This window comes from Sprattus sprattus (genome assembly GCF_963457725.1).
Source record: "Sprattus sprattus genome assembly, contig: SUPER_1_unloc_2, whole genome shotgun sequence".
Classification (NCBI taxonomy): domain Eukaryota; kingdom Metazoa; phylum Chordata; class Actinopteri; order Clupeiformes; family Clupeidae; genus Sprattus; species Sprattus sprattus.
This window is the reverse complement of record NW_027667071.1, coordinates 57501-79283: the sequence shown is the minus strand read 5'-3', so window position 1 is coordinate 79283 and position 21783 is coordinate 57501. Positions and strand designations below refer to the sequence as shown.

At 47.1% G+C, this 21783-nt stretch overlaps 1 protein-coding gene across 1 annotated transcript in view; it reads right to left on the bottom strand.

The window, feature by feature from the left end:
* Positions 1-239: 239 nt before the first annotated feature.
* The window catches only part of LOC308380121 (protein NLRC3-like), a gene marked incomplete at both ends in the record, with an annotated part of 26042 nt that continues 4498 nt past the window's right edge, over positions 240-21783 (bottom strand). Inside the window, 3 exons of the mRNA XM_080860886.1 lie at positions 240-420; positions 634-810; positions 12704-14494. Coding sequence (XP_080717012.1) covers positions 240-420; positions 634-810; positions 12704-14494 — 2149 coding nt within the window. The remainder of the gene's footprint in view (positions 421-633; positions 811-12703; positions 14495-21783) is intronic.

Genomic DNA, 21783 nt, shown 5'->3' with positions numbered 1-21783 from the left:
GTCATATACAGGTTGCCTGGTATTTTGGATGCGACGTTTGGGTGTACTAAGATTCGTTGTCACAACGAACAATAAACAAATGTGGACCTGATGAATGAAATTTAAGACCTGTTGACGAAATTTAAGACCGGTTGACAAAATATAATACTTTTTCAAGGCCTTAAATTATCAATACTAAATTTAAGACTTTTTCAGAGAGAGAGAGAGTCACACACAGCTCTGTTGTAGTGTTTTAACACTTACTCTAGTATCTCTAGCTTGCAGTGGGGAATCTTTAGGAGGTCTGAGAGATGTTGAACTCCTGCATCATTAATCTCTCTATTGTTAGATAGGTTCAGCTGCTTCAAACACCAGGAGGGTGATCTGGCAGCTGATGATAAAGCAGCACAGCTCTTCTCTGTGAGGGAACAATCCCTCAGCCTGGGAGAAACATAATGACACATCTGATTATTACACTCACACACCATACTTACATAACACAGTGAAATCAAACCAACACAGACACACACCTCTACCTACACACACAGACTTACCTCACTCAGCACCATACACAGAGAGAGAGAGAGAGAGAGAGAGAGAGAGAGACAACAAACACACACAGACACAGCTCTGTTGTAGTGTGTTAACACTTACTCTAGTATCTCTAGGTTGCAGTGGGGAATCTTGAGGAGGTCTGAGAGATGTTGAACTCCTGCATCATTAATCTTATCATTGAAAGATAGGTCCAGCTGCTTCAAACACCAGGAGGGGGATCTGGCAGCTGATGATAAAGCAGCACAGCTCTTCTCTGTGAGGGAACACTGATGCAGCCTGGGAGAAACATAATGACACATCTGATTATTACACTCACACACCATACTTACATAACACAGTGAACATCACACCAACACAGACACACACCTCTACCTACACACACAGACTTACCTCACTCAGCACCATACAGAGAGAGAGAGAGAGAGGGAGAGTGTGGGTGAGGGTTAATAGATAAAGCGGTATGTGTTGAGGTAGAACTGTATTTGAATTGTTCGAATGTATAATCACACACAATCATGAGTGTCGGCCATAACACTACTTCACGGCCAGGATGTTCAGGGCAAGGGAGGTGCAGGTTGGATATGGATTACTCAGGAGGCAAGATCTGATACAACCAAGCTGTATTGAAGGTGCAGGAATATCAGCAGCATAAGAATCCTCTATCTGATGAGTCCAATTTCACAGTAGGTGCAAGACTCTGTGGCTTGTAGGCCTCTCCAGGTCTCCGTCTAACCATCAGACGACCATGTGTTGGGCAAAGCTGAAAATTGGACTCATCAGAGAAGACGAACTAGGAGACCCTCCAGTCCGCTTTGGTTCAATCCTTATGGTCTTTTACAAACCTCAGCCAGGCAAAGTACAACGTTGTCCCAGAAGAAAAACTTGCTTCCTTTTGCTCTGACAATGTTCCCCAACTCTGAGAAGTGTTTTTTCCAGCAGGGCAATGCTCCATGCCACACAGCCAGGCCAGTAAAGGTGTGGATGGAGTGCCACCAGATCAGGGCCCTGTCATGGCCAGCCCAATTTCGAGACCTGAATCCCATAAAAAACCTCTGAAATGTGATCAAGAGGAAGATGGATGGTCACAAGCCATGAAAAGAAGCCGAGCTGCTTGAATTCTTGCGCCAGGAGTAGCATAAAGTCACCCAACGGCAATGTGAAAGACTGGTGGAGAGCATGCCAAGACACATGAAAGTTGTGATTTTAAATCAAGGTTATTCCACCAAATATTGATTTCTGAACTCTTCCTAAGTTAAAGCATTAGTATTGTGTAGCTTAAAAATGAATATGAGCTTGTTTTCTTTGCATTATTCGAGATCTGAAGACACTGCATCTTTTTTGCTATTTTGACCAATTGTCATTTTTCTGCAAATAAATGATCTAAATGACAATATTTTTATTTGAAATTTGGTAGGAATGTTGCCAGTAGGTTATAGAATAAAACAAAAATGTACATTTTACTTTAACACATACCAATAAATAGTAAAACCAGAGAAACTGATAATTTTGAAGTGGTCTCTTAATTTTTTCCGCGGCTGTATGTCTGAGGCTTCCTTTAATGATCACAGGTACTTGGTTACACTACAATGTTAAACAAACAGGATCCTAGGTTCTCAGCATTAGATGGTGAGCTGGCTGAAATTCCTGTTTACCATTACTAAATTAGCAATAACCAAGAAATAAATGCAATGAGCTGAGTAGCACGCTGCTTCCACTGTGGAAATACTACACACCCATGATATAGCCTAACTACATCGCGCAATATAAAATATATTTCACAAATCATAACCTGAGTTAATAAATAACAGAGTAAAGAACCAAAATATAGATCAAACCAGATTTCAAATATGTATAAATCTCATAACATCCATCACAAGGTAAATAACAAAGTAAAGAACCTAAATAGATGGAAATGATTCCCAGTCCCATGTTAACAGGTTCACCAATCACGTCAGCAACCCAATGTTGATATTCTATGAAACTCAAACCCGTTGGTGCACTGACGTCATCAGCTCCTCGAACTGAAGGCAAGCAGTGACGGCTGCAATGCACGTCCACCGGCAGGCTAATCACCGGAGCTCATACCGAGGGTGTCAGTTTAAATGAAAAATACTCACTGGCTATAATTGAACTAGCACTCTTAAATAATATTGTGGCCAATACACCCAGAATATAATTAAATAGAGCAATATAAAATGTATTGACGAATCATAACCTTAGTTAATAATTATCAGTAAAGAAACAAAATAGATCAAACAAGTCTTAAAATATGCATACAGTTCATAACAATATCCATCAAAATGATTCCCAGTGTATGTACCATGTGTCATTGGACGTTAAAGTTACTCACAATACAGGGTGGGAACGTTCTCTTGCAGCTCACCTTACCTCCGCGCTCGCTGCCATCAGGTCAGTGGAGAACGGATCAGATAATGATGTCAGCCACAACCTGCTATTCAGCTAACGACGGTGAGATGAGCTGGCTCCGTTAGAAGATAGAGGTCCTCCGGTGGGACCAGCTACAAACGGGTCGTTTTCCACAAATTCACGGGAGATTAACCGACTGATTCCTCTTGCAGGCTGAGCAGAGCTAATCTAACGAGAGCCATTAGCTCCGGCTAGTCAGCTTCACTTTGTGACTCGCTAAGTGAACGCAATTATCACTTCACAATCAACTAATAAAAAACGATTTGTAGTTTAACATAAATCAATAGTTCTTCAGTTGAGGTTTGGCTACCTGTGGGTCTATGTACACCAAAGCACAGCTGGTCGCAGTCACCTCACTGGAGCAACAGACAAACTTGTTACCTCTCTCCTCAGAGTGCAGACTTCAACTGGCAACTCGCTCCGCGATTTCGCGGGTAGAGATTAATGAATCAATCATCATGTATCCGTTAGAAATTCAAATACAAACAAATGAATCTGATTGGTCTAAATGTACAGAATTCTTCATCAACGGCGGGAATCACAAAACTACATAGCATCCTGGTTATGTAGTGATGGCAAAAAAAAAAAAACAGCAGTACAGTAACATTGCAGTAGATACACAGGAACTCTGGTGGAAAACTCAATAATCTGTATGCTGAAAACCAACAATAAGTATAACCACCATGATAGTCTGACAAACTGACTAAATTTCTTAAAATTATTTACACTTTTGAAATTAATTAGGTAACGTGCACTCTATGTTTAAATGTGTATCAAGTATGGCAAACATACTGATGTCTGAAATGTATTAAGAGGTGTATCAGGGGAACTATCCGCATGCTGGTTGAACCATTTCTGTTGGTATTGTACTGGAAAATAACCCTTTTCTTGTTTTTCAAGGATTTTTCCTGAACACCAAGAACAAAGAGTTTAATCCAGATCTGAAAAGAAGTTTTCACTTCTTCAAAAATCAGCCACTACACCTCTATATCAGACTAAGACCAAGACCAACTCCACCAGTGGAGGTTCTCAAGTGATATTTCAGTCATCCCAGGCCGATTCAATCAGTGTCCTTTACAGATGACGATAACCAAGCGCAGATAGTCTTCCTCTGTCCCGTCCCTGTGGCTTCCATTCCTACAAGGTACTTTAAAAGAGCTTGGCTACAAGAGTTTGCCTGGTAAAGTTGTAACAAGACGTCGCTGTGTGTGTGTGTGTGTGTCCCAGTGTGTATTATGTCCCTGTGTGGTTTACATCCCTGTGTGTGAGTGTTACGTCCCTGTGTGTGTTACATCCCTGTGCCTTTTTTGTATCTTATGTATACAATAAATACTTTCAAATTGACTGATTTCTGTCCTGCCGTGTTTTTGTCAGCATTACCATCTCAACCCTTTTGTTCATGTCCTGACCCTCGACAGGGCTGTGACACAAGACAAGACATTGCTGTTAGAACAGATTTCACGGGTTTGAGTCATTTAAAAAATGAAACCGTGAAGAAGCATAAGAACGCCAGGGATTGTGTCATTGCTCTGGCGGCCCCTTGTGCCACCCCCATAGTGAACGCAGTGCCAGTGATAAAGTTGCAGCAAAAAAGATGAAATAAAATGGAAGCAGCCTACATGAATGCAGTGGATGAAATACCATTCACAAAGTCCTATTGAATGGTGTCTGGCATAAGTGTATCAAAGACATATCGAGTGTATCGCATATCCTTAAAAACAATGATTCAGATAATACTATAGACCAGGGGTTTTCAACAGGGGGTCCATGGCCCGCTGGTGGTCCGCGACATGTTGATCAGTTCACCATTGAATTTTTTTATTTTTATATAAATTCACTTTGATATTTCTACACGTTTCCAGATTGCGCTGCATATTTGCAAGGTGGGTGGGGGCATGGTGAGCGCGGTTAGTGACCTACCCTTATAACTAGGGATGGGAACCGTGTAAGATTCTCTCTATATTTAGTCTAATACTCTTAACTACAAAAGGTGGTTCTCGTCGGTTGTAGAGTGGAGTCTCAATCAAGGAAGCTGAGATGGTTCGGATCAGAGCCAAAGATATTTATTGTAGCAGACAAGAAATATCACTAAGTACTTTTCTGAGCCTAAGTATAACAGAGTTCTTTCAGGGCACACGCAAGCCTGCGTGGATCCGTCCTGGAGAGGAGATGGTGTCGTCTCTCGTGGTTCTTGCTCTGATCGACCTGAGTCTGGCTCACAGCCTAATTTAACCAGTATAATTACGTAAGCCAAATAGAATGTATTACACGTACACATATGAACACGTAAACAGTACCCATGTCCTTGCCCTTGGGCCTGATACACCGGGCGCCTCTGGGGAATGCTACATGGTACGTACACAGAGGGGCCTAGTCAGATACACAGTGAAACTGTCTCCAACAAGCACCAGCTGCCTTTGTTATACGTTATGGTGACCTGGTAACCTTACTGTGGAATCTGGGCCTACATGGTCCCTCAGGAGGGCCTGAGAGACATGGGGGCACCTACACTAGAGAGCTTATACAAGGGAAATACACCAGAATCTAACAACCGAGAACCGGGTCTTGTTGAGAACCGGTTCCCAATGAGCCGAATCTTTGGAATCGTTAGCCAAATTCATAACCGGGTCTGTTAACGGGTCTCTGTGCCGTTTGCGCATGCGCAAACTCTTATAATAAAGTCAGAACGCAGCAGAAATGGCAACTCGACAGAAGCGATCTAAAGTGTGGCTTTATTTCACCCGAACGGATGCGAACACGGTCACTTGTAACCTCTGTAAAAAATGTATTTCCTCAAAGGGAGGAAGTACATCTACCATGAATAAGCACTTGAGCACACATGGTATACATTTACAAGAATGTCATGTTTTCGATGCCAGCAGCAGCTCAACTAACGTTGGCGCTTCATCCCTTACTTGCCAAGGTAAACTCCTCAAAATGTTTTATCATAAGTCATAACGGTGTTACTCGTGTGTTATCAGCAAACGTTTGCGTTTTCGTGTTAACCATAACTAAACTTAGCATTGAATTGCTTAACAGAATGGGCGATGTTGGACATTGTCATATATTATATATAACTTACATAACTAGGCTAGCTTAACTGTATAATCTTCTATTTTCAACCGTTGGCTAGAGGCAGGGGCAGTGCTTGCCTCCTCTCTGTTGGTCCTAGGGTAGGGTTAGGCTGTACAAAAGACTCCGTTAATAAACAAGCAACGCGTGCAGCTCCCTCAGTTTGACAGTTCGATATGGATAAGTTTCTCGTAGCCAATTCAGTGGCAGCAATAGCTAAGTGTTAAATATAATGAGTGCCTAGTTTGTACATGATACAAGTAATTATGTTTCAGTACGTTATTGTGTTTGTAGTGTACTCTACATTGCTATTAGAAGCGTTTAGCATAATAGTTCGCTATTAGCAATACAACCAAGCAACCTACAAGAAAATATACAGTCCTTTACCTCAATAACAAGGGCTGTATGTCAGATCAGAAAATTCAGCGATTTTGTTAGTGCCATTTTTTTCATTGTGCAAACCAGCCTTCGCTCTATAAATAATCTCCATTTCCATCCAATTAAGCTGATGATGAGGTTCTAAATCAGACGGACTCAGAGGCTGCTAGTCTGTCATCGTTACAGGCTGCAGTTAGTACGTCTTCTGTAAGGAAGGAGCATTGTTATTTGTATGAAGGTTTATATTAAACAGAACACATTTTATTTAAGTTATGTAAGTTTTATTTAAATGTGTATGTAAACATTTTAGAAATTTATATAAAAGAACATTAATGTAAAAAACCTGTTTGTGCTCTTTTTTCGCCCCTTACCAAATTATAAGAATCGTTAAGAGAATCGATAAGGAATCGGTTCGATAAGCAGGAATCGATAAGGAACCGGAATCGTTAAAATCTTATCGGTTATCATCCCTACTTATAACTGCACATATTTAAGTGTTTTAGGCAGAATATCTGTGCAGGGGCAGGGGGCGTGGCAGTGGCTCGCAATGTACCCTGATCATTTCACATATTTAAGTGTTATAGGCAGAATATCTGTGCAGGGGGAGGGGGAGTGGCGGCGGCGGTTACAAACACATACGTTCATGTAGGCACATCAGTGGGCCGCAAATTACTTTCTAGTCAGAATGGTGGTCCCTGGGACAAAACCAGTTCAAAACCCCTGCTGTAGACGATAGATGCTGCACACCCCCATGTCAGATACATTATATTGCACAGTCAATAGGGGTAAGCGTGCTAGCAGGGAGGCTAAAAACTATGGATGCTAGCGCCTGTGTCTACCCACTCTATGCATCCGGGACTAGAGTTTAATCACTTCACAGATCTAAACAATAGCAAGGTTAGTGCTTTCAGTCTGTGATTGCTCAACACATTTGATATATGGTGGACAAACATGACATTAGTGTGGTGAGAAGAATTTGAAGGATATTGAAAGAAGTCTGTCTCAGTCTTGGATCCAAGGTCAGGTTTGCAGATAGTCAGGAAACTTGGGAGAGTGTCCAGAGTAGAAATATGTTTATTTCAGCGTTACAGGACAATCCAATCGTATGGTACACGGTAGGTCTCTCTCAACATACTGAGAGGAGTAGCAGATATTTATACAATCATCCAGGATATGGGAGGGAATGGGTGTGTCTAGAGGTGGGTACTATTTCTGATTGGATGATTGAACCTGATTTAATCACAGTGAATGAGTACCTTGATTAAATCCCCATGAATAGCAGGAAGCTAGTTTGAGTGCATCAACTCAGTGATATCTAACAATTCCCCCCTATGATCATCGATCAATCTTACATCATGATCACAATAAAACCTAACAAAACCATAACGAACATTATCAGACATAGTGATCAAAACAATCCAACATTGTTACAAAATGTCAACAAACATGTGTTCCCATAGTGTAGTGGTAAAAAGTTTTAGAACAGAACACATGTTCTTATAGTGTAGTGGTTAAATCTGACAACCCCCCTATGATCATCGATCAATGTTACATCACAATTAAACATAATCAAACATTGTTCTAGTACAAACACACATGTCTTCATAGTGTAGTGTAGTGGTTTCAATGTATATTCCTATAGTGTAGTGGTATTAATGCACATTGACTGAAATCTCTGTTGACTATGGACAAGGCTCCTGCGGCGTCATTCGCAATCTTGTCCATAATTGAGGCTACTTCTCTGACCTCATCCATCACCACGGTAATACCTTAGTTTAGAATGACGGCTGCAAAGAAACGTTGGGCTAGGGTAGCAATCTGCACACCCAACATGAATGTTCTCCTTCAGCATGGACATATGCGTGTGCAGGTGGTGGCTGTCGCATAAGGAGGAAGTGTTTGGAATGCTGGACATCACCATCGGGATCATGGTCGCCATCCACTCGATACGCCTTGGCGACGTTGTTCTCATGCTGATGGCTGATGTCGTCAAAAAATAAAAAAAATCTCGTAGTAAAAAATATCTCGTAGTCAAGTTCATAATTAAGTCAGCATCTAAAATTCCCATCCAATCATCATATCATTGCTTAAAGTAATGACATGATTAACAAAAAGGCATGACTTAAATTATCCATAATCATAAGTTTTTTCTTTGCGCCCCGCCAGAGGTGGTTGTTCTGGAGGCATGCGCTCTATGGGGTTGGTGAATTTGTCCAATTTGGTTTCCCCCTTCACCATGACTGCAGTTTGGGAAAGTGACAGTGCTCTGTGTGTTGTCTTACACTTCAAATTCTTCCTGTCACATGGCTGTAGTCGTTGTCTCTCCACTGGCGGTATCTGCACTTCTCCAGTGTTTGATGGACAGTCTTGACTCTCAACAATTATCAGGTTGTTAGGATTGAAGCCTTGGCCCTCCAAACCTACAGTTCTCTTTATGACTTCCTCAGCTTCGCCTGCATCTTCCACTGACTCCGGTGCTATGTGTGTTCCCACGTCTGGAATCAATGACTCCTCAGATTCCTGTGCCTTTTCTTGCACCGAACCTAGACCATCTTTATCATTAGGCACACACACATCATCTTTGTCAAGCTGCTGGCTTTCAGCCACCGTAAGAGACCGTAAGGAGGGCAGACTTAGTTTCCCGGAATCGCGGACATAATGGTCTGTCTCTGATGATCCGTCAACTTCGCAAACCTTCTGAATATCTCTTCATCATCATTGCTCTCCTCATCACCCTCTTTGTGATGGTTATAGCGAGCTGTATATCTGCCACGTTTCTGAGTGTTGCACTGTTTCGCCCAGTGGCCATGTTTTCCACATTTATGGCATGTATCATATGATCTGTCTCTGGGTTCATACTGTTGCTGTTGTTTAGGCTTTTGTGCATTTAAAAGTCTCAACATGCACTCCTGTTCCAAATTCGAATCCCAGGTGTTGACACATCTGAGTTTGTGTTCGACATCCCGTTCCATCCTTCTTGCCACGTTGATAAGCATTTCTAAAGTAAATGTGGTATCCTCCCATGTAGGTGTGGTCAGCTTGACAGCCTGTTTCACCTCTGGATTAAAACTGTGCAACAAATTAGCCTTGAGAGCACCATTGTCGCTTGTTCCAATGTTCTCCTCTGTCAAACCACTCATGCCTGAGTGTCTTAAAAAGGTTTCAATGAATCTTTGTGAGAAGTCATCAACAGCCTCATTAGTCCTTTGTTTGCAGGCGGCTATCTTGGCCCAATCAGTGGTGGCGTTTGTGGAACTTTGGATGTAATCACGTAGTGCCTGCCAGCCCTCGTCTATCTTCTGTTGACTGTCTCCTAGTCCTCTTTCAACGGCCCGCCTTATTTTGTTTGACTCAGAGGCATTAAGTATTGTACACATCATTGCCACGCCGTCTAAAGGATGGAGTTGGTAGATGTTTCGCAGACGGTTGATTTTGGACCATGCCTCCATGCCCGACTTGCGAGGATGTTGCAAGTCTTTAGTCCATTGATCAATATCCTGGGGTTTTGCCGGTTTATATCCATACGTCACATTTCCACTGGCATGCCTGGTCGTTAAAGGTCTCAGCTTGATTGGATTATCCGAGTCCATTGCGTCATCACTGTCCTCACACACGTCGCTGTCTGTGTGGGGAGCCATTGCTGATTGCAACAGTCTTCGTGTTTCAGACTGAGCCGCTTCCCTCATTTCCTGAAAGGGGTACAAGGTCTCGCCAGGTAGCGTCAGTTGATCAGAAACATTAACCCCAGCCTGAGTCGTTAACATTTTCTCCGCCTTCAGCGATCTCACATCTTCCGCTAGAGCTCTGGTTTTATTCTTTTCCACAATCAATTGTCTTTCGGTCTCAGATTTTTCGGCCTTCAACTTTGAAAACTCCGCCTCTCTCTCAGCCTTCTGGACAGCTTTTTGCCTACGTGTGACTTGACTCAGAATTAGCAAAGCGTATGGCAATTTGTTTTTATCCGACAGCCGCTGCATCTTTCCCCATGCGCGTTTTGCATCGTCAATCGGCCATAAATTGTCACTGTCAGGCACAATGTCATATTTGTTTTCCAGCTTCTTTTGTAGCAAATCTACCTTCAAATGGTCATTGATGAAACCTCTTACAGATGAAATTATGGTTTCTTCATCAATTTCAGGAGCTGCTCGCCCACCCCTTATATTGGTGGTTTTCTGCTTAACTTTTTCGTTCTTTCCGATCATTTTGGCTTTTGCCAAAATATGGATCACAAAAACAACAGCTGAAGCCTTCTCTTCACTGAGTTAAAATAAGCAATCTCTCAATTGCAATTATCTGCAGTCTACTCTGCGTTCGACGTGCACTGTATGTTTTTTCCGAAAACGGTTTATCACCATAACACATACACACCATACGGTAACTTCTGTCCCGCAAAAACCAAAGTGCATACAATTAAGTATTAAAATGTATCACTTACTCATAAATGATCTGTCTCGGAAAAAACAGGTTCACTTATGGGCCCAATCTTTACAAGTCCTTATATCGAGTGCATACAATTAAGTATTAAAATGTACCACTTACTCATAAATGATCTGTCTCGGAAAAAACAGGTTCACTTATGGGCCCAATCTTTACAAGTCCTTATATCTGTTAGATGGATCTGACGTACACAGCTTTTTCCGTTCTTTTTTTCAGCAAAGGAAAGATGATTATACTCCGTATCCTATCTTCTTCTTTTTCCTTCTTGAAACTGGGTGGAAACGCCAGATGAAAGAAGTCTGTCTCAGTCTTGGATCCAAGGTCAGGTTTGCAGATAGTCAGGAAACTTGGGAGAGTGTCCAGAGTAGAAATATGTTTATTTCAGCGTTACAGGACAATCCAATCGTATGGTACACGGTAGGTCTCTCTCAACATACTGAGAGGAGTAGCAGATATTTATACAATCATCCAGGATATGGGAGGGAATGGGTGTGTCTAGAGGTGGGTACTATTTCTGATTGGATGATTGAACCTGATTTAATCACAGTGAATGAGTACCTTGATTAAATCCCCATGAATAGCAGGAAGCTAGTTTGAGTGCATCAACTCAGTGATATCTAACAGATATTTAAACTTTACACACATGCTCATTGGTGCTATTCACCTTGCCTGCAATCTAACATGAGCTGTCCTGACTGAACAGGTGACAGTCTAGTGAACCTCAGCATGAGAACATACTATGTTACATTATTTTAGGCTACATTGTTAAACAGGAAAAAAATATTTCAATCATATGATCTTGCAAACAAGCCTGGCAAAGTTCAATAACAGTTAAACTTGAGCTTAAAAAAAGAGCTCCTCAAGTGGAAAGAAGGTGTCCATGTTGAACAACTTTCAAGCTGACCTATTCATCCACATTCAACATTTTAATGATATCTTTAGGTTAATGCGAGAGTCCACGTTCCACCTTTTCTCGCCAAAACAGTTCACTTTTATTTTAAATAATTCCTCCGTTTTCATGAGCTGCCACTGCCAACTACTACTACTACTAAACAGACTCACACAGACCATACGTCTCTCTCAAACACACACACACACACACACACACACACACACACACACACCCTTACACAGACATACACACTTCTTATCTCATTTGCCACAGGATATCACACATGCTGACCCATTATAGAGTGACACACACAGACAAAAAAACAAACATCAGAGGGTGCAACACACACCATATTGTACACATTCACTCACAATCATTTTACTTCATGCATCATCATCATTCACCCCTAGTCTGGGAAGTCCCGCCCCACTTCTTCCGGCCACTGGATTTTGGTCTGGCCAACTTTGGATAGCCGTTCATTTCAAGATTTCCAGAATCCTTGGAGCCAATCACAAACTGGCTTTTGGCTACCTGGCGCGCCATTGGTGGATTTAAACTTACCACGGCTACGTTACAAAATCTACTGCACGCAGAGTTTTTAAACATTGGACATGGTGGCCGCCGAAGCACCTCAAAACTTCGATAAGGCAAGTTTTCTTTGACAACAGAACAGAAACTTGCCCTGGAACAATTCATACAGAAAAAATATGTGTTTGCTTTATTACCGATCGTTGTATCGTTGTATAGTATCGTTGGTCTGATTGGTTAAAGGCATGTCCAATTACGTGAGTGAAGTGGATCGCTGATGAGTAGTTTGCCAGACTAACTGAGCAAATGAAATGCAGTGAAGGGGCAGGGAATTCCCAGACAAGCACCCCCCCCCACCCCAAACACACACACACAGACACACACACACACACAGACACTCAGACACACACAGTCACAGATTACAGGTCTACTTACCGAGCTGCTGTGACCCCTGGCACCAGCTTCTGAAGAACATCATCTGGACTGAGGAGTTCAGTCTGATCTTCCTCTGGTGTCTTTATGTAGTTCTGCAGGTCAAACTCTTCTGAAATCTCAAAATGAAACGTCCTAGTCTTCCACTCTCCTGGTAAGAGCATTTCTACAGACAGAGCTCCTGATCTCCTGTCAATGACCTCCACTACAGCATGTTGATTCAGCTCATTCAGACAGTAGAACAGGTTGATCCTTCTGTCTGACGTCTCCTGATCTCTGATCTTCTGTTTGACACACTCAACTGTTTGCTCTGAGCTCTGTGATTGGCTTCTTGTCTTGGGCAGAAGGTGACTTAAGAGATTCTGATTGGACTCCAGTGAGAGGCCCAGAAGGAAGCGGAGGAAAAGGTCCAGATGTCCGTTCTTACTCTGTAAGGCCAGATCCACTGCAGTCTCGTGTAGGTCATGCAGTGTTGCAGCTCTGAACAGACCAGAGAGCTGAGAGGTTTGCTGTTGGTCAGCCATGTTTATCTCTCTGTTGCTGAAGCAGAGGAACACATATAAAGCTGCAAGAAACTCCTGAATGCTCAGATGCACAAAGCTGAACACCTTCCCCTGGTACAGCCCTGCCTCCTCTCTGAATATCTGAGTACACACTCCTGAGTACACTGATGCTTCTGTAACATCAATGTCACACTCTCTCAGGTCTTCCTCATAGAAGAACAGATGGCCCTTCTCCAGCTGTTGGAAAGCCAGTTTCCCCAGTTTGAAAATCATCTCTTCATCCGTTTCTTTTCTCTCTGTGTACTTTTCTTTTTTGGTGCTTGTCTGAATGATCAGGAAGTGTGTGTACATCTGAGTCAAAGTCCTTGGCATTTCTACTTTCCCTGATTCATCTGACGTTCTCTCTACAACATAGGCTGAAATCCAGCAGAAGATTGGAATGTGGCACATGATGTAGAGGCTCCTGGATGACTTCAGGTGTGTAATGATTCTGATGAACAGGTTCTCATCACTGATTCTCTTCTTGAAGTACTCCTCTTTCTGTGGGTCGTTGAATCCCCTTATTTCTGTCAGCAGGTTCACACACTTAGGAGGGATCAGATTGGCTGCTGCTGGTCGGGTGGTGATCCAGAGGAGAGCAGAAGGAAGCAGATTCCCCTTGATGAGGTTTGTAAGCAGCACGTCCACTGGGGCTGGCTCAGTCACATCACAACACCTCAAGTTGAAGCGGAAATCTAGAGGAAGTCGACACTCATCCAGACCATCCAAGATAAACATGACTCTGTTCTGTGAACTGCTGAAGACTGTTGGATCTTTCATGCCGGGGATAAAGTGCTGAATAAGATCCACCAGACTGAGTTTCTTTTCCCTCATCAGGTTCAGCTCTCGGAAAAGAAGAGGAAATATGAAGTGGACATCCTGATTGGCTTTTCCTTCAGCCCAGTCCAGAATGAACTTCTGCACAGAGACTGTTTTTCCAATGCCAGCCACTCCCTTTGTCAGCACTCTGATGGGTTTGTGTCTTCCAGATAAGGGTTTAAAGATGTCATTGCAATGAATTGAGCTGCCTTGTGCTGCTTCTCTCCAGGATGCTCTCTCTATCTGTCTGACCTCATGTTCATCATTGACCTCTCCTCTTCCCCCCTCTGTGATGTAGAGCTCTGTGTAGATCTCATGGAGGAGTCTGGCGTCTCCCTTATTTGGTATTCCCTCAATCAGATGCTGAGACGTCTTCTGCAGATGAGACTTGTGGATCTGATGCATTTGTAAATGTATTGGACCAAGTTGGCAACTGTGTTTAAAATAAAACACACACAAAATGACATATAATTAACAAATACACATACAAACACACTATTTGATGGACCAGTGTGATTGAAATGTAGGTAGATCCCACACACTCTCTCACACACACACACACACACACTGCATAACCAAGAGATCATTAAAATGAACAGAGGAGTTTTACGTCAATAAACTAACTCCAGCCCTGTTCTCCCCTCATGCTCCTGCCCTGTGTTATTAATACTGTAGTGACTTTAAGAATCATTTTTCCTCTGTAGTCATTTTCTCTCACCACTTTTAACCTGCTGACGCTGGAATTAGGGATGCAAATTATCGATTAATTCATAAATCATTAGTTGATAATCTTATCGATCGACTTTCGATTAATTGATAAGCGGCGTTTTTCACCTGAGTTTCAGTGCTTCAATAGGGCCTTTACAAATATCCGCTAAATAGTTGAGTTATTATATTACATTACATTATGATAATTATATTCTATTCTATTATACATTCCTCAAGTAATTATGCATTAGGAAAAGAAAGCAGAAAAGTTTTTTTATGGTATAACAAAATACATTCTTTAATTAGAAATACAGACAAAGAAATAAATTATGGAATGGCTCAGTTCTTGCATTTGAAACAGACATAAAAAAAAAAAGAATAGAAGAAATTAAATAGAGCCAAACAGAATATTATTGAGCCTATAGATTATGAAGAAACTGCATCTAGGCTATTACAAGCTAAATCGAAAGTTACGTATGTAACTACGGTTCTATGAATCACTGGATGACCGCTAGACGGTGCTTCAAGCACTGAATGATCCATCTCGCGCATGCGCAGGTTCGAGGACTAATACCAAAATCGTCACGACGTGACCCCGATGACCCCCGGATAGTTTATATCTTCCGGTGGGGTCAGGGAAACTGTTCCTACACAATCTTCTCGCGAGAGCACGAGGATTCTGAGTGACAGAACGGTCTAGCGGTCATCCAGTGATTCATAGAACCGTAGTTACATACGTAACTTTCGTTCTATTTCATCCTTACTGACCGCTAGACGGTGCTTCAAGCACTGGATGACGTATACCAACAAAGTCACGAGGAACTCCAACACTTACCTCACTGAGGGAAAGCAGCAGAGTCAGGCAACAGGACCACAGCCAATGGATGGGGAGTGGCGACGTTCACCCGGTAGAACCTGGAGAAGGTACTAGGCGACGCCCACGACGCCGCCTCACAGATGTCCTCCAGGGGAACGCCCCGCAAGGCTGCCCAGGACGTTGAGACCGCTCTAGTGGAGTGGCACCTCACCCCGGATGGCAGGGGGTGCCCACTTCCTCTATATGCCTGGGTGATGGCCTCCACCAGACGCTGTTTGGACAGGGCAGAGCCCCTCCTAGGGCCCCCATAGCAAACAAACAGCTGCTCCGACCGTCTAATGCTAGCGGTCGCAGCCACATATGCCCTCAGGGCCCGCACAGGGCACAGCACCTCCAGCCTGTCTTCCCCTTCAGGGGGAACAAGCTGCGCCAGGTGTATAGGGCGATTGAGGTTCGCCGTAGTCAAAACCTTCGGGAGGAAGGCGGAGTTTGGCCACAGGGTGACCCCTGAGCCATCCGAACTCCACCTTAAGCAGGAGCCGCTCACGGACAGTGCGTGGAGCTCCCCGACACGCTTCGCCGATGTGATGGCGAGAAGAAAGGCCGTCTTAAATGAGACCCACTTCAGCTCTGCCTGAGCCAGGGGTTCAAAGGGAGGTAAGCCCAAGGCCTCAAGCACAAGGTGCAGATCCCATGCTGGAGTGCGCCGTGCTCGTGGGGGGCGCAGCCGTAAGGCGCCCCTCAGAAAAAGGGACACTAGCCTGTGGCTTCCCACTGTTCCATCATCCACCCGAGCATGCCGGGAGGATATAGCCGCCACATACACCCTCAGGGTAGCCGGGGACCGGCCCCCATCCAGGAGAGACTGGAGGAACTCTAGGACACTCGGGACCCCGCAGTGCACTGGGTCCTCACCCCTGCCCGAATACCATTCAGTAAACAGCTGCCACCTGTTTTCATACTGTGCCCGGGTAGAGGGTGCCCGGGCATTCAGTATTGTATCGCGGACAATGTCCGAACACTCTGTCAGCAGTGGGTTGGGCCCTGCAGTGGCCAGAGCCACAGCCGCAACCGATGAGGGTCGGGGTGCCATACCCGACCCTGCAACTGAGACAGGAGATCCTTCCTGTCGGGGAGGCGCATCGGCGCCCCGCTGCAGAGCCTGCGCAGAAGCAGGAACCACGTCCTCCCTGGCCAGAAGGGGGCTACAAGCAGCAGCCTGTGGCCCTGCTGAAGCACCCTCTGCAGAGTTGGGAAAACCAACGGGAGTGGCGGGAACGCGTAGAGGAGACCCTCTGGCCAATCGTGAGCGAGAGCATCCTGACCAAGAGGGCTGCCCCCCTCTGTCCAGGTGAACCAGAGGGGACAGTGGGTGGATTCCTCTGAGGCAAAGAGATCCACCCCCGCTCTGCCAAAGGCATCCCAGATGTTGAGGACTACCTCTGGGTGAAGCCGCCACTCGCCCGACGGGAGCTCGCCACGGGAGAGAAAATCTGCATCCCGGTTGCGTTCCCCGGGCAGATACATTGCCCTCAGGCTGGCTAGGCGTGGTGCCGTCCACAGCAGGAGGTCCTGGGATGCCCGCAACAGCCGTGCAGACCTGGTTCCCCCCTGGTGGTTGATGTGGGAGACGGCTGAGACATTGTCCGACCGCACGAGCACGTGTCGGCCTTCCAAGAAGGGCAGGAAAGCCTGCAATGCCCTGTGCACCGCCCGCAGCTCCAGAACATTGATGTGCTCTGAGCAGTCCTGAGCAGGCCACCGCCCCTGAGCTGTCCGGCTCTGCCACACAGCGCCCCACCCCGAGAGGGAAGCATCTGTGGTAACGGTCTCCCGCCGGGACACAATAGAGCCCATGGGCATGCCCTGGAGGATGAAGGATCTCTCCCTCCATGGAGCCAGAGCCAGGAGGCAACGGGGTGCCACCCTGAGTCTCCTGTGCCGGTGCCGCTCGGCATCCAAATGAAAACTGTGAACCCACCTCTGCAAGGGGCGTAGCGACAGCAGGCCTAGAGGAACCACAGTGGCAGCTGCGGTCAACTTCCCCAGAAGGCGCAGAAACTCCACATAGCGCAACTGCCTGCCTTCCCAAAACTGGGGAAGCAGGAGCAGGATGTCGTCCACTCGCCGGGGCGATGGGCAAGCCCTCATGGTGACCGAATCGAGGGTCACCCCAAGGAAGACTGTGGTCTGTGACGGGACCAGGCAGCTCTTTGTAAAATTTACCCTGAGGCCCAGACGGGCCACATGGGCAAGGAGGTTTGTCGTGTCCAGGGCCACCTGAGACCGGGACGGGGCACAAAGGAGCCAGTCGTCCAGGTAGGGCAAGATCTTCATGCCCTGCGACTGTAGGGGTGAGAGGGCTGCAGCCACACACCTGGAGAAGACTCGTGGAGAAAGGGAGAGGCCGAATGGGAGCACCCTGAACTGGAAGTGCCGCCCCTGAAACGCAAACCGCAGAAACTGTCTGTGGTGGCGCACTATGGGTACGTGAAAGTACGCATCCTTGAGGTCCACTGACGTAAACCACTCCCCCATGGTTATCGTACGCAGAACCTCTGCCGTGCTCAACATGTGGAACCTCAAGACCTTCAGGAACCTGTTGAGGCCCCTCAGGTTGAGGATGGGACGGAATCCGCCATCTTTCTTTGTCACAAGAAAGTAGGTCGAGTAGAACCCCCCGGGTTGTGTCAGGGGGTCTACCGCCTCGATGGCACCCTTGTCCAGGAGGACGGATAGCTCCTGGGTAAGGGCCTGGGTTTTTGCCGGGTCTTTTATGGTGGTCATTTTGACCCGGCCATGGGCTGGGGGCCGGCGTCGGAACTGTAGGTGGTACCCGTGGGTTAAGGTGGTAAGCACCCACGGGTCCCTGCTGGAAGCAGCCCAGTAACTGAGCTGCTGCTGGGAAAAAATGCCGACAGCCAGCCCCTGGGCCTCAGCGCCTTGCCCCCCTGCCCCTAGGGGCTTTGGGGGGACGAAAGGCTGTGAATGGAGCGCAAGGCTGGCCCGCGGGCTGTTGTCCGGGAAACTGAAAAGCCCTCGCCTGCCGCTGAACAAGCTGTGAGCATTGGGCCCTGTAGTAGCCCCTTGAACGGGCCTGTGACCGCGGGTTGCGCCGTGGAGCAGCCGCGGCCCCTCCAGGCCTACCAGGAGGAGGAGGCACCCTCCTCCGAAGCCCAGACAGCTCCTCACGAGTCTTCCCTACCTGGACGGTGCGCTGCAGCGCCTCCAGGGCGGCAGGTCCGAACAACTCCCCTGGTTCCACCGGCACAGTGAGGAGGGCCTTCTTACATGCCACTGTAAGGGGAGACTGCGCCAGCCAAACCTGACGGCGAGCCTGGACGAGGGTAGACATAACCCGCCCCAACTCTCTGGACATCAGCCCAAATGCCTGAAGAGATGCGTCGCTCAGGCTTTGGACTGACGGGTCCACTTCGGCACCCTGTAGGGATGCCGACAGGGCGAGGACTAGGTGGGACATGGAGTTCCCTATGCGCCCCATGCGTGCCGCTGCACCATAGGCCTTTGTGAGGAGGTCGTCCGTAACCCGGCACTGGGGACGAGGACACCTCAAATTCGGCCTCAGCGTCTCCTCAGGTGATACGATGAGGGCAGCTATGGTTGGGTCGACCGCTGGCATATCGGCCAACCCGTGCATGGGCGCGTCCTGCATGGCAGCCAGGGCCCGGCCATCGCTCGTCAGACGATGGAGGGCTCTGGAATCCCTCCAGCACGCCTTTAGCTCCCCCAGATACTCCTCCGATGGGGGTACGAGAAGTTTGGCAGGGGCTGGGCCCCGCCTGAAGAAGGCACTGGCCGGAGCCGGCTGAGCCCCTGGAACGTCCAGCTGTAGGCGGGCCAGGGCCACACGAATGGTGGCCTCCATCGAGCAGTCCTCAGAGGCGCTGGCAGAACTGTGGGCTGAATAGAGGGAGCCCGCCTCTGAGGCATGGGAGAGAACACTCTGTGGGGTCCCATCCGCCCCATACTCAGTAAATTCTGAGGCTGATGCTGCCATAGATAGCACATCCTCCTCTGGCTCGGGGGCTGCTGCCGTAGAGGCAGGCCTAGAGACGGCTGGCATCCCAGCGCTGCTCCTGCCCTGGCAGGCCAGGCGGAGGGACCTCAAAGAGTCGACCTCTGCTGCCCGCCGGCCCCCCCCGGAGGCAAACGTGGGCCTTGCCTGCTTTCTGGTGGCGGGGCCCGCTGTCTCAGCAGCCCGACGTCTACGTCGGGTCGGCAGAGCTTGGCTGCATCGCTGGGCAGGGGTCAGTTGTTCAGGTGACTCAGCGAGGCCCAACAGCTGCTCCGCCCCAGCCAACCTAGCCGCTCTAACTGCCCGTGGCATGTAGCTGCAATTCATGCAGGGGTCCTCTGAGAGCCCTGCTATCAGGTGCTCGACCCCGAGACACGAGGGGCACCTATCATGGCCATCCTCCACCTGCAGAGGGGCCATGCAGGTTGCGCAGGAGTGGTCGCCCTCCATGCCTGCAACCCACACAGAGCTAGCCCCGGTAGGGGACTGTGGTTCCAGTGTAATCGGGACAACCAGAGTAGATAAAGTGCTGGGAGCGGGCGGCAGGAAACGCTGCCTTCACCAACAGATATCCAAGACTGATAGTCGACCACAATGTGCTGGGAGCGGGTAGCGAAAGCACTACCTTCACCAGGAGAGTGGTCAATCTCAACGGGTTTTTAAGTGCAGAATAGATGCCGGGAGAGGGGGGCAGGAACCGCTACCGTCACTGACAAATATATTCGCGGGCCGGACTGTACACCACACCTGTGCTGGCAGCGGGGAGCGAGAGCGCTACCTCTGTGAGGAGAGGGTGGATGGCCAATGCGCAATGAGTAACCCGGCGCAGGGCAGATGTCGGGAGAGGGAGGCCGGAACCGCCGCCGTCACCGACAAAATATGCAGGAAAATAAGGCTATTGCCGTTATTGATAAGCAAGTAAATCCCCTAGGGAATTGTTAACTGCACTGGCAATCCTGCAGACACAAATGATGGTGGGAGAGGGGCGAATGCAGCCGTCACCACGATTAACACAATCTAATTCCCCTAGGGAATTGTTACTGTGCTATGAACGTAGTAACGTAAGAAACAGAAATGAATGGTGGGAGAGGGGGCGAAAACGCAGCCGTCACCACGACTCTAACAGAAGTAATTCCCCTAGGGAATTGCTACTGCGCTTGTAACGTAATAAGCTTAGAGCAATATGAAAGGTGGGAGAGGGGCGAATGCAGCCGTCACCACGATTAACACAATCTAATTCCCCTAGGGAATTGTTACTGTGCTATGAACGTAGTAACGTAAGAAACAGAAATGAATGGTGGGAGAGGGGGCGAAAACGCAGCCGTCACCACGATTAAACAATAATTCCCCTAGGGAATTGTCACGCTAGTAGCGTAGCGCAATACAAAGAATGGTGGTGGGAGAGGGGCGAAAGCAGCCGTCACCACGAGTAATACAATAATTCCCCTAGGGAATTGTTACTGCGCTATTAACGTAGCAACCGTAAAGAAAACAGAAAATTAATGGTGGGAGAGGGGGCGGAAACGCAGCCGTCACCACGACTAAACAATAATTCCCCTAGGGAATTGTCACGCTAGTAGCGTGGTTACCGCAACTACCAGAATGGTGGGAGAGGGCGAATGCAGCCGTCACCACACTTAACACAAATAATTCCCCTAGGGAATTGTTACGCTAGTAGCGTAGCGCAAATAAGCGTAGTACTCTAGTAACGTAGTAGGGTTAGGGTTAGGGTTACCTACTCGCAACAGAATAGGGAATACCACGATTACCAAGCTCCTTGCGGCAACAGCTGGCTAAGCACGTAACTGGCTGTCTAGTGGTGGGAAGGGCGAAGACGCTACTTGACCACAACAGTGTAATTACGGCATTGCAACCTATGGCACGCGCAGGCGATGCCAGTAGCTGACCCAGCGAATAAATAAAAGAACCAGGGTACTTATCCCACAGTCGGTGCGGCCTCTGGAGGGTGAGAAGTTCACGGCTCCGACAGTGTCGCGAGGCCAACGGCACGGGACAGGGTAAGCACCAAACTTTTTTTAGCTTTCTTAGCTTCCTTAGCTTCTTAGTGAACACCAAACCTGCGTAGCGAGAAGATGAAAAGGAACAGTTTCCCTGACCCCACCGGAAGATATAAACTATCCGGGGGTCATCGGGGTCACGT